This window comes from Pipistrellus kuhlii, unplaced genomic scaffold (genome assembly GCF_014108245.1).
Source record: "Pipistrellus kuhlii isolate mPipKuh1 unplaced genomic scaffold, mPipKuh1.p scaffold_m20_p_21, whole genome shotgun sequence".
Classification (NCBI taxonomy): domain Eukaryota; kingdom Metazoa; phylum Chordata; class Mammalia; order Chiroptera; family Vespertilionidae; genus Pipistrellus; species Pipistrellus kuhlii.
In genome coordinates this window covers 9,146,215-9,158,559 of record NW_023425520.1, presented here as the reverse complement: position 1 = coordinate 9,158,559, position 12,345 = coordinate 9,146,215, and the positions used below count along the sequence as shown (strand labels likewise).

At 48.0% G+C, this 12,345-nt stretch overlaps 1 protein-coding gene and 1 pseudogene across 2 annotated transcripts in view; one reads left to right on the top strand and one right to left on the bottom strand.

Annotated features, from left to right (window-relative positions):
* Window positions 1–12,345, top strand: part of LOC118726143 — a 47,918-nt pseudogene that overhangs the window by 22,014 nt on the left and 13,559 nt on the right.
* The window catches only part of SNAP47 (synaptosome associated protein 47), a 47,160-nt gene continuing 38,597 nt past the window's right edge, over window positions 3,783–12,345 (bottom strand). For both annotated transcript variants that reach the window (XM_036450127.2, XM_036450126.2), the window contains one exon: window positions 3,783–6,492. In XM_036450127.2, coding sequence (XP_036306020.1) covers window positions 6,455–6,492 — 38 coding nt within the window. In that variant the 3' untranslated portion in view covers window positions 3,783–6,454. The remainder of the gene's footprint in view (window positions 6,493–12,345) is intronic.

The following is a 12,345-nucleotide window of genomic DNA, read 5'->3' as shown; positions in this document are numbered from 1 at the left end:
CTGGTTTTCTCCTTGCTTCTCACTGTAGAATTTCCAGTCAGTCAACCTTCCTCTAGTTCTGGGCAATGTCCGTTTTATATTTTAGTTGTATTTTATTGAAATTGTTGTGTGAGGCTGCGGCTAGGTGTTCACCTGGGCACAGCCATCTTCAGGTTAAGGTTCTTGAGATGAACAGGTTAAGGTTCTTGAGATGAACAGATCATGAGGAATAATCTGTTGGGAGGGGAGATTCTGAAGTCAGTGGAGAATGAAGATCCAGGAGATGGGGAGACCCCACCATGCTGTGGGGTCTGTGCACAGTGAGGGCTGTGACTTGGAGACCCCATCATGCTGTGGGGTCTGTGTACACTGAGGACTAGGTGGCAGGGAGACCTCACCCATGGTGATGTTCTTGTGTTGGGCAGTGTGATAAAGCAGAGCTGAGCAGGCAGTAGGCTGTAGGCAGCCTCGGGCCAGTCTGAGATGCCCGATAGGCAGAGTCTATTTTGCATGATCCAGAGGTGAAGAGCTTGGATGAGATCCTGTCACACACAGCTGCTGCCCTAAGGTACCAGCACCTTAGGTGATAGGATGTGATAGGGTGTGTGATAGGATGGCAGCCACAGCTTCAGGATGCATGCCCACATCCACAGGAGCCCTGGGTGTGCAGTGGTCTTTCCTCATGACCGCACACTCTAGCAATGCACACGGTGATGAGGCTGCTGGTTCAGGTATTTCTCTCATTTTGGTTTGTGTTGGAGAGACTAGGACACCCTGTACCTTCGAGGGCATCTTGATCCACCCACCCACCAGTCCCCCCATGTTGCTCCTACCTTGTCAGGGCCATGTCCCACGTGGATAAGATAACTGGGAAGAAAGGCATTGTGAGTTCAGCAGGCAGCTCCCACCTCTGGTAGGAAACCAGTTTACTCTAAGATGGTCCTTGAATAGGTGGGCTTGTATCTGTAGACTCTGGTATGTATGTGCACCCTGAGCAGCTTTGGCCTGTCCTGGCCATATCTCACAACCTGGGACCCTTTTCTTTCTCACCAGTGTCTACCCTGCAGGCTCACTCTCCTAAGCAGTCATGACCTAGCATGTAGATAGAGGACAGAAGCTGCCAGAGACTCAAGCCAGGACCTTGGGCAGGTTCAGGTGTCTGTCCTCTCATCTGTAAGAGGAGTAAACAGACCTCCCAACTGAAGACCCTCTGAGCATTGGAGCAGACATGAACATGACTTTCAGATGAAGCACTTAGTGGGTACTAGGAATGGGCCCTGTCTGACCCGCCCCCATCATCCTCTTTTCTAATCTTCACTCCCTAGCAGAGTGTCTTAATGCTGTTGTCCCATATTCAAACCAAACCACCCTGTGGAGCAGTGGTCGCCAGTGGTGGTCCATGAGGTCTGAAAGGTTGGCAACCGCTGCTCTGGCGCATCGTATCCATTGGAAAATGCAGCCCAAGGCCCAAGCCACTGAATCCCAGGGACCTCCTGAGGCTGTTCTTTGTGTCTGTCCTCACCCCCATGGTGCAGGAGCCCAGTGATGGCTGCTCTAGCTCCCTTTTCCAGGGCATCTGCCCCAGAGCCTCAGGATAAGGGTTGGCCTCATTAACAGCAGCTGCATGTGCTGGACATGGAACAAAACGAGCGCTGAAGCAGTGGGGCAGTTGGAAGTAGGATGAGGAAACCCCCCAAGGGAGCAGCCTCAAGTTATTGGTGCACATCCAGGGACACTCACCAGGCCTAAACCCTCCTTTGCATCCAGCTGGGCTTCTGCAAAAATACTATGGGCACGAGCCCTGTACTCATCTAGGAAACATGACCCCGCTTGAGCAGAAGGCACACTTCCCTCCCCTTGATTTTACCAGGCCAGGGAAGTTTTCTGCCATTATTTCTTCAGACATGTTCTCTATCCCTCTCTCCCTTTCTGCCTTTTCTGGCAAACATGCTATTCCAATTTAATGTTGTTTTACAGCTCCCTTAAGCTCTCCTTGTTTTTTAATTGTCTTTTTCTTCTTTATGGTTCTCTGAGTTTTTTCAACTTTGTCTTCTAATTCACTGATTCAATCCTCATCTTCCCCTAGTCTACTGTGTATTCCTTCCAATGTGTTCTTTATTTGTGCTGTGTCATTCTTTATGCTTTCATAGTTACTATATTTTTCTCATGCTGTTGAGCATCTTTACTTCTGAACTCTATATCAGATAAATTTCTTATCTCCATTTCATTTAGCTCTTCTTCTGGAGAATTCTTTTGTTCTTTCATTTGCAGGTAGTTTCTTTGTCTCCTTTTGGCTGCCTGTTTGGGTTTGTGACTATGCATTACATAGATCTCCTTCTCTCAGTGTCTAGTGCAGGACTGTTTCTGACCAATTAGATCAGGCAAAGCCTCTAAGCCTCCAGAGACCACCTCGGCCTGCAGACTGATAGGAAGGGGCAGAGGAGGGAATAAGAGATGGTGAATAAAATTCAAGGGCACTGAGGAGCAGGTGCTGCTTAAGACTCAATGGGAGACCGTGCTAGAGGATCTTGTGGTACTGGTACCTTAGGGCAGCAGCTGTGTGTGATAGGATGGCAGCCATAGCTCCAGGATTAGTGCCCACATCCGCAGGAGCCTTGGATTGTGCAGTCTGGGCCATACAGCACAGCCTTGAGCCAGTCTTGCTCCTAGGTCCTGGCCCTGTACCCAGGTCTCTGTGTCCGGGCTCAATGGCCTTCACTCTAGAAACTATACATGGGCTTCTGTGGCTCTCCCAGCAGCAAGCAGCTCCTAGTGCCTGAGAATGGATGCTTCCCCACTCCGCCTCACAGGCCTGCTTCTCACTGAGGAAGCTGAGGAGAGGATGAGACCAAATGATCCTCTGGGAAGCAGGACCACCCTTGCCTTCAGAGGAGCTGGAGGACCAGCCCTGTGGCTTTTCACTTTCAAAATGAATCAGGGAAAATTGCCTCCTCGACAAGCCCATTGCTACCCCACATTTCCAAAAGGATGCCAAAATCTGGAAACATGTGGATGTGGAGATCAGTTGCAAATGTGAAACCTAACTACAATTTGGGTGTCTTTCAAGTTTTACTAAAACCTTCAGCTAATAATTAAACTGGCAGCAGTAAAAGGGGAGGGGGCTCCTCCCAGGTGAGGCCGTGGGGCCTTGGAGGGGCCTCCTTGTAAAGTGGTCTCACGCCAGGGTAAATGCCTCAACCAATACAGCTGCCTCCTGGAGGGCATTTCACCCAACCCCAAACCAAGTCAAGCCCCCACCCTGATTGCATACAGTCGAGTTTTCTGTGTTTTTTGGAAATAGCTCAAGGACTGATGGTTTTTTGTTTTTTCTTCTCTCCTGAAATTTCTGTGTGCTGATGTGGGGCATCCAGGGAAGATCACTTGTGAAAACCAGCACGGGCCTTTCCTCATCTTGCCCTCCCCCCACCTCCACTGTGCCCCTATTCCACGCTCTGCCTTTAACAGGAATGGGATCAAATATCTGCAAAGCTCCGGACAGCTAAGCACAGCCAGAAAATGAGTTGAAGGTCTCCCACCCGCAAACCTGGATTGGCACTGACATTGGCAGCAGTGTCATGCCGAGGGCTCAGGCCGCTCTTCAGTTTGGGGCTGAGAAGGGCAGTGAGTCGCCCTCCAGGACAGACATTGCTGAACTGTGGCTGTAGCCTTGAAGATCACACCTGCTGGGCAGGTGAGCAAGCACAGCAGCCTGCTCCCCTGTGGCCTGCATGTCAAGGACCTACTTGAATTTTCCCTGGTTGAAAGAAAATCAAAACAAGAATAACATTTTGTGACACATGGAGTTCCTATTTCCAAGGTAGTTTTATTGAAACCAGCATAACCATTGCTCACAAGTCCAGGTCATCTTCACATAAACAGGAGACCTAAGATGTCGTGACAGGCACCAAAATGGCTCAAAAGATGAAGCAGTTTCTTCCTGTACTTTTACAGAAAGTCTGCTGACCCCTGCCCTCAGCTAACAAAAGAATCGTCCCCCTTTTTTTATTGATTTTTAGAGAGAAAAGAAGGAGAGGATAGAGAAGAAGGAGAAGGGATAGAGAGAAACATGGATGAGAGAGAAACATCATTGACTAGCTTCCTCCTGGACATCCCTGAGCCTGCAATCTAGGCATGTTCCCTGACCAGGAATCAAACTGTGACCTCTTGGTTCATGGGTTGACGCTCAATCACCGAGCAACAACAGCAGGGCAGAGATCTGCCTTTGTGGATGAAATGTCAGAGCCGTTTCATTTAGTTGCATTCGAAGGACTTGCACTGTGTCTACCTTCATAGAGAGTAAATGAGTCCACATTAAGTTTTAGGAACTGCAAACACCTTACAGGATGACAACCATCTGACAAAATACAGGGTAAAGTGCAGACAGATTTTGGTGCAGGAATGATGCATGTAGAGAGCTCAGCCCCGCACACAGGCCCGACGTCAGTGTCAGTGGGTAAGCTCCAACTCGGGAGAGGGAAAGCAGGACCGGAGACACCCTGCTCTATGCCGACGAATGATGATGATGGTGGCTCCAGAGGGTCTAATGATCTGATCCACTCGGTGGGAGCCATCAGGACACGTGCTACCTGGATGCAAGAGATCACCAGGCTGCCTGCTGACCTCCTTTCTCCGGTCTAGCATCTGAGCATCCTAAGGTCCACTCCCCTCATGTAATTCCCTAGGGTGGAAGTGTAAGGTGAAGACAGTGCACCAGGTGAGGAGGACAGTGAAGATGAAGACAGAGAACTGGCAGTGGGAGCACTGAAGGTGAAGTTGCATTGCCATGGATGTGTTAGTCTAAGGAATTGGAATTTTGCTACAAGGTGGAGGGGGTGGGAAGGAGGGGGGTGTCTAGAAAGATTCATGCACCTGGTGTGGAGGGGCCAGGAAAGGGGGAGTTAGTGCACCTGGGGTGGGAAGCAGTGGGAGGTAGAAGTGAGCACTTGGGTGGGGAGCAGGGGCTGTGTGAGTTCTTAGTGTCAAGGTTTTTGGTGCTTTTGCCTCAGCTTGGTGACTGTTAGTGGGTTTAAATGGGTAGGTTTCTGTGTTTTGACCTCGAGTCATCAACTCAAGAAGGATTTTCTGCTACTGGAAGAATCTAAGTGCCCCAGGAGGGAGCATAGCCCTGCAACACCCTGACCTTGTACTTCTGGCCTCCAGACCTGGAGAGCACACTCCTGTTGCCGTATACTGTGTGGACTTGCTGAGGTCAGCTCAGAAATCTAGCACTGCCCAGGGCAGTTCCCTGAACCCACCCAGGACCCGAACACAGCAGCACAGGGCCTGAAGGTGCCGTCCCAGGCACTGCAGACACTCAAGATTTAAGGAGCCTCTCTGTGGACAGCCTCCCAGGATGCTCTTCAAAGCGGTGTGTGAGGTGCACGATCCTCCACTTTCCCCTCATCCCCCAAGGGGCCCGCTCGTGGACTCCAAACCAAGCAAAAAGCAGCATCGATGCGTATCTTCACAAAAAATCCTAACACTAACATTTTTCTTTTGTTTCTGGATAGAAATGGGGCAGTAAAAGCAAAAATCAAAACCTTTTAAACAGGCGCAATATTTACTATTTTCACCTTTGGCTAAAAACTGGGCAGTGAAATAGTATTTCAGGAGTTTACTAGTATATGATGAACTTAAGGTATGCTAGACTCTCAGCTTCAGTTAGAAAATAAAAATACAACCAAAAAGAAACTGGCCTGCCCACCAGAGAGATGGAACAAGTGAGGGTGGTGGGTCGCTTAGCGGCCCACAGAGGGGAGCAGGCTCAGGAATGCGGTCCTGGAGGAGGGACTGTGCCGATACAAGGTACACCTGCAGTGTTTAGACCCACAGTGAGAAAAAAAGCAGATTTTATTCACGGAGGCTTTACATCTTCCTTTTTTGCCCAAAAAGCGTGGAGAAAGGCTAATAATGCAGCTACTGGTGATGCTGGAGACCTGGGATAAAGCCATGCAAAGGGGTCCCTCAGTGCTGGGTGCAGACCAGCCTCTGAATGGAGAGCCACCACGCAGCTGTGCAGGGCTCACCAGGGCTCAGCCACGTGCTGGATGGCATGGGTGCTCCTGACGCGCCAGCAGCTCGAGGGGCCTTGGCGGGGTGCCGTTTGCTGTGTCCACAGGCAGAACTCCTCTCCTGCAGCTGCACCTTCAGGGCCTGCAGAGGACCCCTCCCTCAGTGGCTGCCCAGAACCTTCACAGCAGCCTTTGTCCTGAGGCAGGTAGGCCTCGGAGGCAGGACCACAAGTTTTCTCTGGCCCTGAGAATGGCCTCCTGTGACCGTCACCGGAAGGCAGCATGCAGGGGTTGAGGACAACATACTGAGATGCGATTCTCATCAAAAGCTCTCACCTCTACCCTCTCTGTCCTTCTAAGTCAGTTTTTTCATTCGTCGATTGTGCTTGTCAATGGTTAAGGTTGCCCGGTCCACGGCAGTGGCGATGCCATCCAGGGCCTCGTCCTGTCTCTCCAGCTCTGCCTCAGCATCCAAGGCAAGACCCTTCAGCTTCCCAAGGATCTGGAGAGAGGCACAGAGACAGGAGGGGCTTACTTTCCTTGAACTCTCAAAATGGACAATACTTTCCACCATTCTTATAATGCTTTAGGAATTTTGAAAGTCAGTGGGGATAACCCACCCTCTGTCCCACGATGGAGCCAAGGCAGAGCGTGGGTGTGGGTCTCAGCTCGGCTCTGCCGCTGACTGGAGAGCTGTTGGAAGATGATGCATTTGCCCCTGGCCTTGCTCCAGGCACGGGCAGCAGTCTGACCTCAAGTCCCTGAGGCATTACTGTTCCAGCCCACAGTATGCTGTGTCACCGGTGCCTTACCACATCCATGAGGAATTCCAGCGGTAGGAGAGGGGCGACAGACACAGGAGAACCAGAGAGCTGGGCCAACAACTAGGATCCAAGTTCCAGCTCCTGCCCAATCATTATGTTCATTACCTGTTTGCACCCAAGTACCTAACTGAACACTGAAGCTCAAAAAACAATATGTAAAAAAAAAAAAAGCAAAATCCTTTTGTCTGTGTGTTTGAAATATTTCACATACAAATACAAAAGGCAGAATAGAACACAGTACTAATAATTCAAATCACATAGCACAACTCTCCCAACCTCCGACTCCATGCCCAGAGCCTGAGAAACTGAGAAACAAGGGAACTAACCAGGAAGCACAGGCCTGGGGCTCCAGGAGGTAGAGAGGGACCAGGGTGAGGACATGGAGGGCACAGCAATGCCACAGGGGAGGCTGGTGGGTGCCCACAGGGTGGAGGCTGCACTGAGGGCCCTCCCCCCCTTGTGACTCATGCGTGTCAGCCTTCATACTAGTAAGACTGGTAAGCCAGTGAGAGTGGCCATTTTATCACAAGTCTCCTGAGACAAACTGCATTGTGAAATGTACTTTAACTAGATTCTTACTTGAGCCTGGATTGAATCATTTAATATTCTCAAGCTGACAAAAGGAATAGTTGTAAGAGAAATTATAATGACCAACTACTTGCTATAAATGATAATGCCTCTTTTAGGGAAACTTACAATCACTGGATAGTCCAAGCAGCAGGCACACAGAATAGCAGTATGAGAGACTGTGGAGCCTTGCTTGTCCCAGGGGATCAACTGCCATGTCACACTGAGATGGATGTCAGCAGCTGTCAGCCTGGACGAACACTCCAAAAGACCCCAAGTCCAATCCTATATAATAAAACCCTAATATGCAAATCAACTGAACAGTGGGACAACTGGTTGCTATGATGTTGCACTGACCATCAGGGGGCAGTCGCTCAATGCAGGAGCTGCCCCTTGGTGGTCAGTGCACTCCCACAGCGGGAGCGCCACTCAGCCAGAAGCCAGGGCTCATAGCTGGCAAGCACCACAGCAGCGGTGGTGGGAGCCCTGCCTCCATAGAAGCGCTAAGGACCTTCAGGGGATATCCAACAAAGGATCCCGGACTGCAAAAAGGTGCAAGCTGGGCTGAGGAAACCCGCCCCCCCCCCAGTGCATGAATGTCATGCACCAGGCCTCTAGTATGTTGACAATACATCATGCCCCACAATGACATCAGCCCCGGGTCCCACCAGGTGGTCCAAAGTGAATGGCCCCATACAGTGTCAGGAGGCGGGGATGGTACCTGGGCTGTCACATGGCAGCCCTACACTGAGAATCACAAGAATGCCTGATCACCTGGCCACCACCCACTGCCTGGGGGGACTGCTTCGTCAGGTTAACAAGAAACAGAGTCAAGGCAGGATGATGGCCAGAAGGATAATAAAAGCAGCCAGGAATGCTGAGGCTCCAATGAGGTTACAAATGTGAAAACTATGAGGTGCTGTGTGGTACCACAGCCAAGCCTCAGCACACTAGGCTGCGGCGCCAGTGCCACCCCATCTGTGGAAGGGACAGGGACGAGCAGAGCTGAGGTCATCTACGCAGTCACACATAGGTTGGTGGCAGAGGCAGGACTAACCCACATCTCTCCAAACACAGCATCTTCACTGGATCTTTATCCTGAGACACAGTAGATCATAACTGGGCTATCCAGCCCAGGCACTACCTTTCTACACCCTCTGGGAGCTGGTGGAAACTCCATCAGTTGAATCACTTGAAAAACTGGACAGCGCTTTGGAAAGTATACCAAAGGGTCAGCCGGCTCTGGAGGGGCTGGGCTGAATGACTAGTACAGGAGGTCTTTTCCATCTCTCATTCAAATGATCTCACAGGGCTGAGGCCCAAACAGCGTACTAAGAAAATCAGAGCTCACCACCATGTCATGCAGGTCCTTTCATGATGTTTTCTCTGGTCAACTATTCCCTCCTAACTTACCTCCATTGTTAGTGTGAGAAGACTACTCTACCAGATACTTGTACAAAATGTCCATGGAGATTGGTCTTTGCCGCACATGTGCAGCTGGTTTGAAACCCTGAGGTCTTTCTCCTGAGCTGAGTGATCAGGCTGCACAGACCCCTACAGCTCTCTCTGCACCCTCTGTCGTTGTAAATCATATCAAAGTGTGGTCAAGTTCATTTCCAGTTGAACTGTCCTTCAGGCCCTGGATTGTAAACAGCCACTTTGTGCCGTGCTGTGCTGTGCTGAGGGAGGAAACAGGTTCAAAGCAGGCAGCCACAGTTCCCTTCAGTGCAGATCAGGACAGAGAACTTAGAGAAGAGTCCACCGAAATCCACGTCCTGACCAGGCCTATCAGATAAGCACTGTGGCGCCTTCCTTCCACCCCAACAACCACTCCTACAGAAAATTAAATGGGCTTTAGAGTGTGTACACAGATTTGTTTTCTGTTTCCTCATTCCCCGGTCATCCTATATGAGCTGAGTTATGGGGCCTGGAGGTGTGCTCTAACTATCCTTTCTCTGTTAATTCTCAAAGTCACTCTGCTTCACACACTAGGCTGAGGGTGCTGGGTGACTTGTCTGTTTCCTAAGCTCTCAGGATGCATCTCCAGGTATAACCTTGACATGACTGTCACACAGATAACAGAGGTCACATACCAGGACACTGAGAGAAATAAAAAAACATCCCTAAAGAAAATGGCAAAAGAGCTACCACCAGGATTGGCAAGCCATTCGCACACCAACGGAGGACTGTACCAGCTCAGAAAGCCCTCAGCAAAAGTGGCAAGAGGTCCAGTCTAAAGAGAGCCACACTTTCAATTTTTAAAAATTTTAAAACAGTCAAACTGCAGTTAATATCTCCCATCTTGAGTAATTAAGTTCTTAACCAAGTTGTTCACAGAAAATAATGTCATGGTTGTCAAACAAAACTTCTTCCATTCTTGACCTGACAAGTGACAAACGAGAATGAGGGAATATGAGTCAGTTTACCGCTTACCTCGCCGTGTTAATATCTCAGGAAATTGTGCTGTGAGTACTCTCTGATGAAAAAAAATGATTTGGTTTTGGAATGAATCACTTTTCAAAAAGCCTTCTGGCCCTGGCCAGTTGCTCAGTAGTCAGAATATTGGCTCTCAGATCAAAGAGTCATGGGTTCAATTCCCAAAGGCACATACTTTGGTTGCGGGTTCAATTCCAGGCCCTAGTGTGTGCAGGAAGCAATCAATTGATGTGTCTTTCTCACATCAATGTTTCTCCCCTCACCCCCACCACCCATCAACCCTCCCTCCACTTTGTCTGCAATCAATGGAAAAAATATCTTCAGGTGAGGATTTAAAAAATTAAATAAAAAAGCCTTCTGGAATTAATTAAGCTCGAGAACCAAGATTCCACTTACATTTTAAAAACTAAAAAATGAGTGTAATTCATTTTAATAATATGTTTTATTTAACCAAATCACCTTCAAATATAAAATTGATATATTTTATATTGATATATATAAAAAAGATGCAGGGCCAGTATTCTGAGGTATAGTAATTTAGAGGCTTACTCAGAAATTATTTTTGTACACTTAGTAGCTGTAAAGATCTCTCTAGTATTTTTGAAAAATTTATTTCAAGTACATTTTTGGTAGAGTATCTAAGGGCCTCAACAGGCTGCATAGAATGTGTGCTATAGGTAAGGCCATCCTCCAGGAGACTTTTTCTAAATCAAATTATAATTTTCTAAATCATAATTATTAATGAGATATTTTATAATCTTTTTTATATGAAATCCTAGCAAGCTGGTGTGAATGAGAAACAAAGGAAGTAAGCATGTGCTATATATACATAGCACATCTCAGCTTGGACCAGCCATTTTTCAAGTGCTCAGTAGCCACATGTGGCTAGTGGCTATTGTGTCACATAGCATTGTACCACACTGCCAGGTGACAGTCCCTGTGTGTCCTCTTTCCCAGTCCACAATTAAACAGTGGCCAAAGCAAGAATATCTACTTCCCTGAGTCTATGTTTAAGCAGCACAGTAATAACAGGCACATACCATTTATTTTGTGAGCAAGAACAGCTGACATGCCTAAAGAACTTGAGCATTTTACTGAGTCTGTAGGGCAAACAAGGGCTGGTTCCTGTCAAATTTTTTGATTTAGAAAAAGGAGGATGGCCTTACCTATAGCACACATTCTATGCAGCCTGTTGAGACCCTTAGATACTCTACCAAAAATGTACTTGAAATAATTTTTTCAAAAATACTAGAGAGATCTTTACAGCTACTAAGTGTACAAAAATAATTCCTGAGTAAGCCTCTAAATTACTATACCTCAGAATACTGGCCCTGCATCTTTTTCCTTTAAGACAGGGATTGAAGTAATTAAATGTCATTGCATGCATTCCATATAACATGGGATGGAAAGAATGGAGAACAGGAAGACTGGCCAAACCTTAAACACAGTTGTTACTTCTGTGGCCCAGGATGACAAGCTGTCTAGTCATCTACACGAGACGCTGCCAGCCTCTGAATATTAGCTGGCCTCTCAGATGGGCCCTCACGGGGTTCTGAGTCTAAGACAGGCTCAAAGTGAACTCTTCTCCGAGTCCATGTGGCACTGATAAATAAACCAGGAACCTTCTCTCCAGCCTTATTCATACTTATGTTGAACTATATGGTTTAAAGGACATTGAGTTTTACAAGAAAATAACCTTATAAACTCCAAAGAAATACACAGTGCCTTTAGTACAGGAAGACACAAAAGCACATGTGCCAGCACTGCCCGGGCACAGGGTCATGAAGAAAAAGGAGCACTCGGGTTCCTTAGCATGAGGGTCACAGGCGCCCACAGAGCCAGTGCAGGAGGCTGGGCCCGCCCACCAACGTCAGTGATAGGGGTGGGCCAGCCAGGAAGACTCGGGCAGAAGAGGGAGGCACTGCGTGGCCCGGGGCAGAGCAGACATTACTAGAAGGGTAAGAACCTCTACTTGGGTTACACACTCTGGCACCTCCGTCCTCCAACACCACAGATCTCAGGACTGCAGCACAGGCACTGACTGGGTTAACATAAGAACAGATATGGAGGCATTTTAGCCTTCTAACCACTTTCATTTTGTTTCTAAAAATAAAAAATAAGTTATGGAAAAATAGCTTACCCGATAGAGTAGGTCCACTCACCAAAACAGACGTGTTTACACATCTGTGCCTCACCAAGCCAGCAGAACCTGAGCTCTGCTGGGAGCTGTGCCCCTGAGGGGCTGAGGCATGTGTGTCACTGAAGCAAGGGAAGAGCATGGTGCACAGAAGAGAGCCTTGACATTTTCAAAATACCTAAAAAATTCTAGTTGTTGTCTCAACTTACAGTCAGAAAAAAAAAAATAAGTTTTGCTCTACTTCATGATAAAAATCCAGGATTCTGAGTATTACTATATTAATATTAAAATGAGTTTAGTATTAGTTAGATTGTCTGCCCTCATCTTGTTATTAAGCTGACTCATTGCAAGACTGTGAATTTTCTTGCAGCGAGAAATTAGCAACCATTTA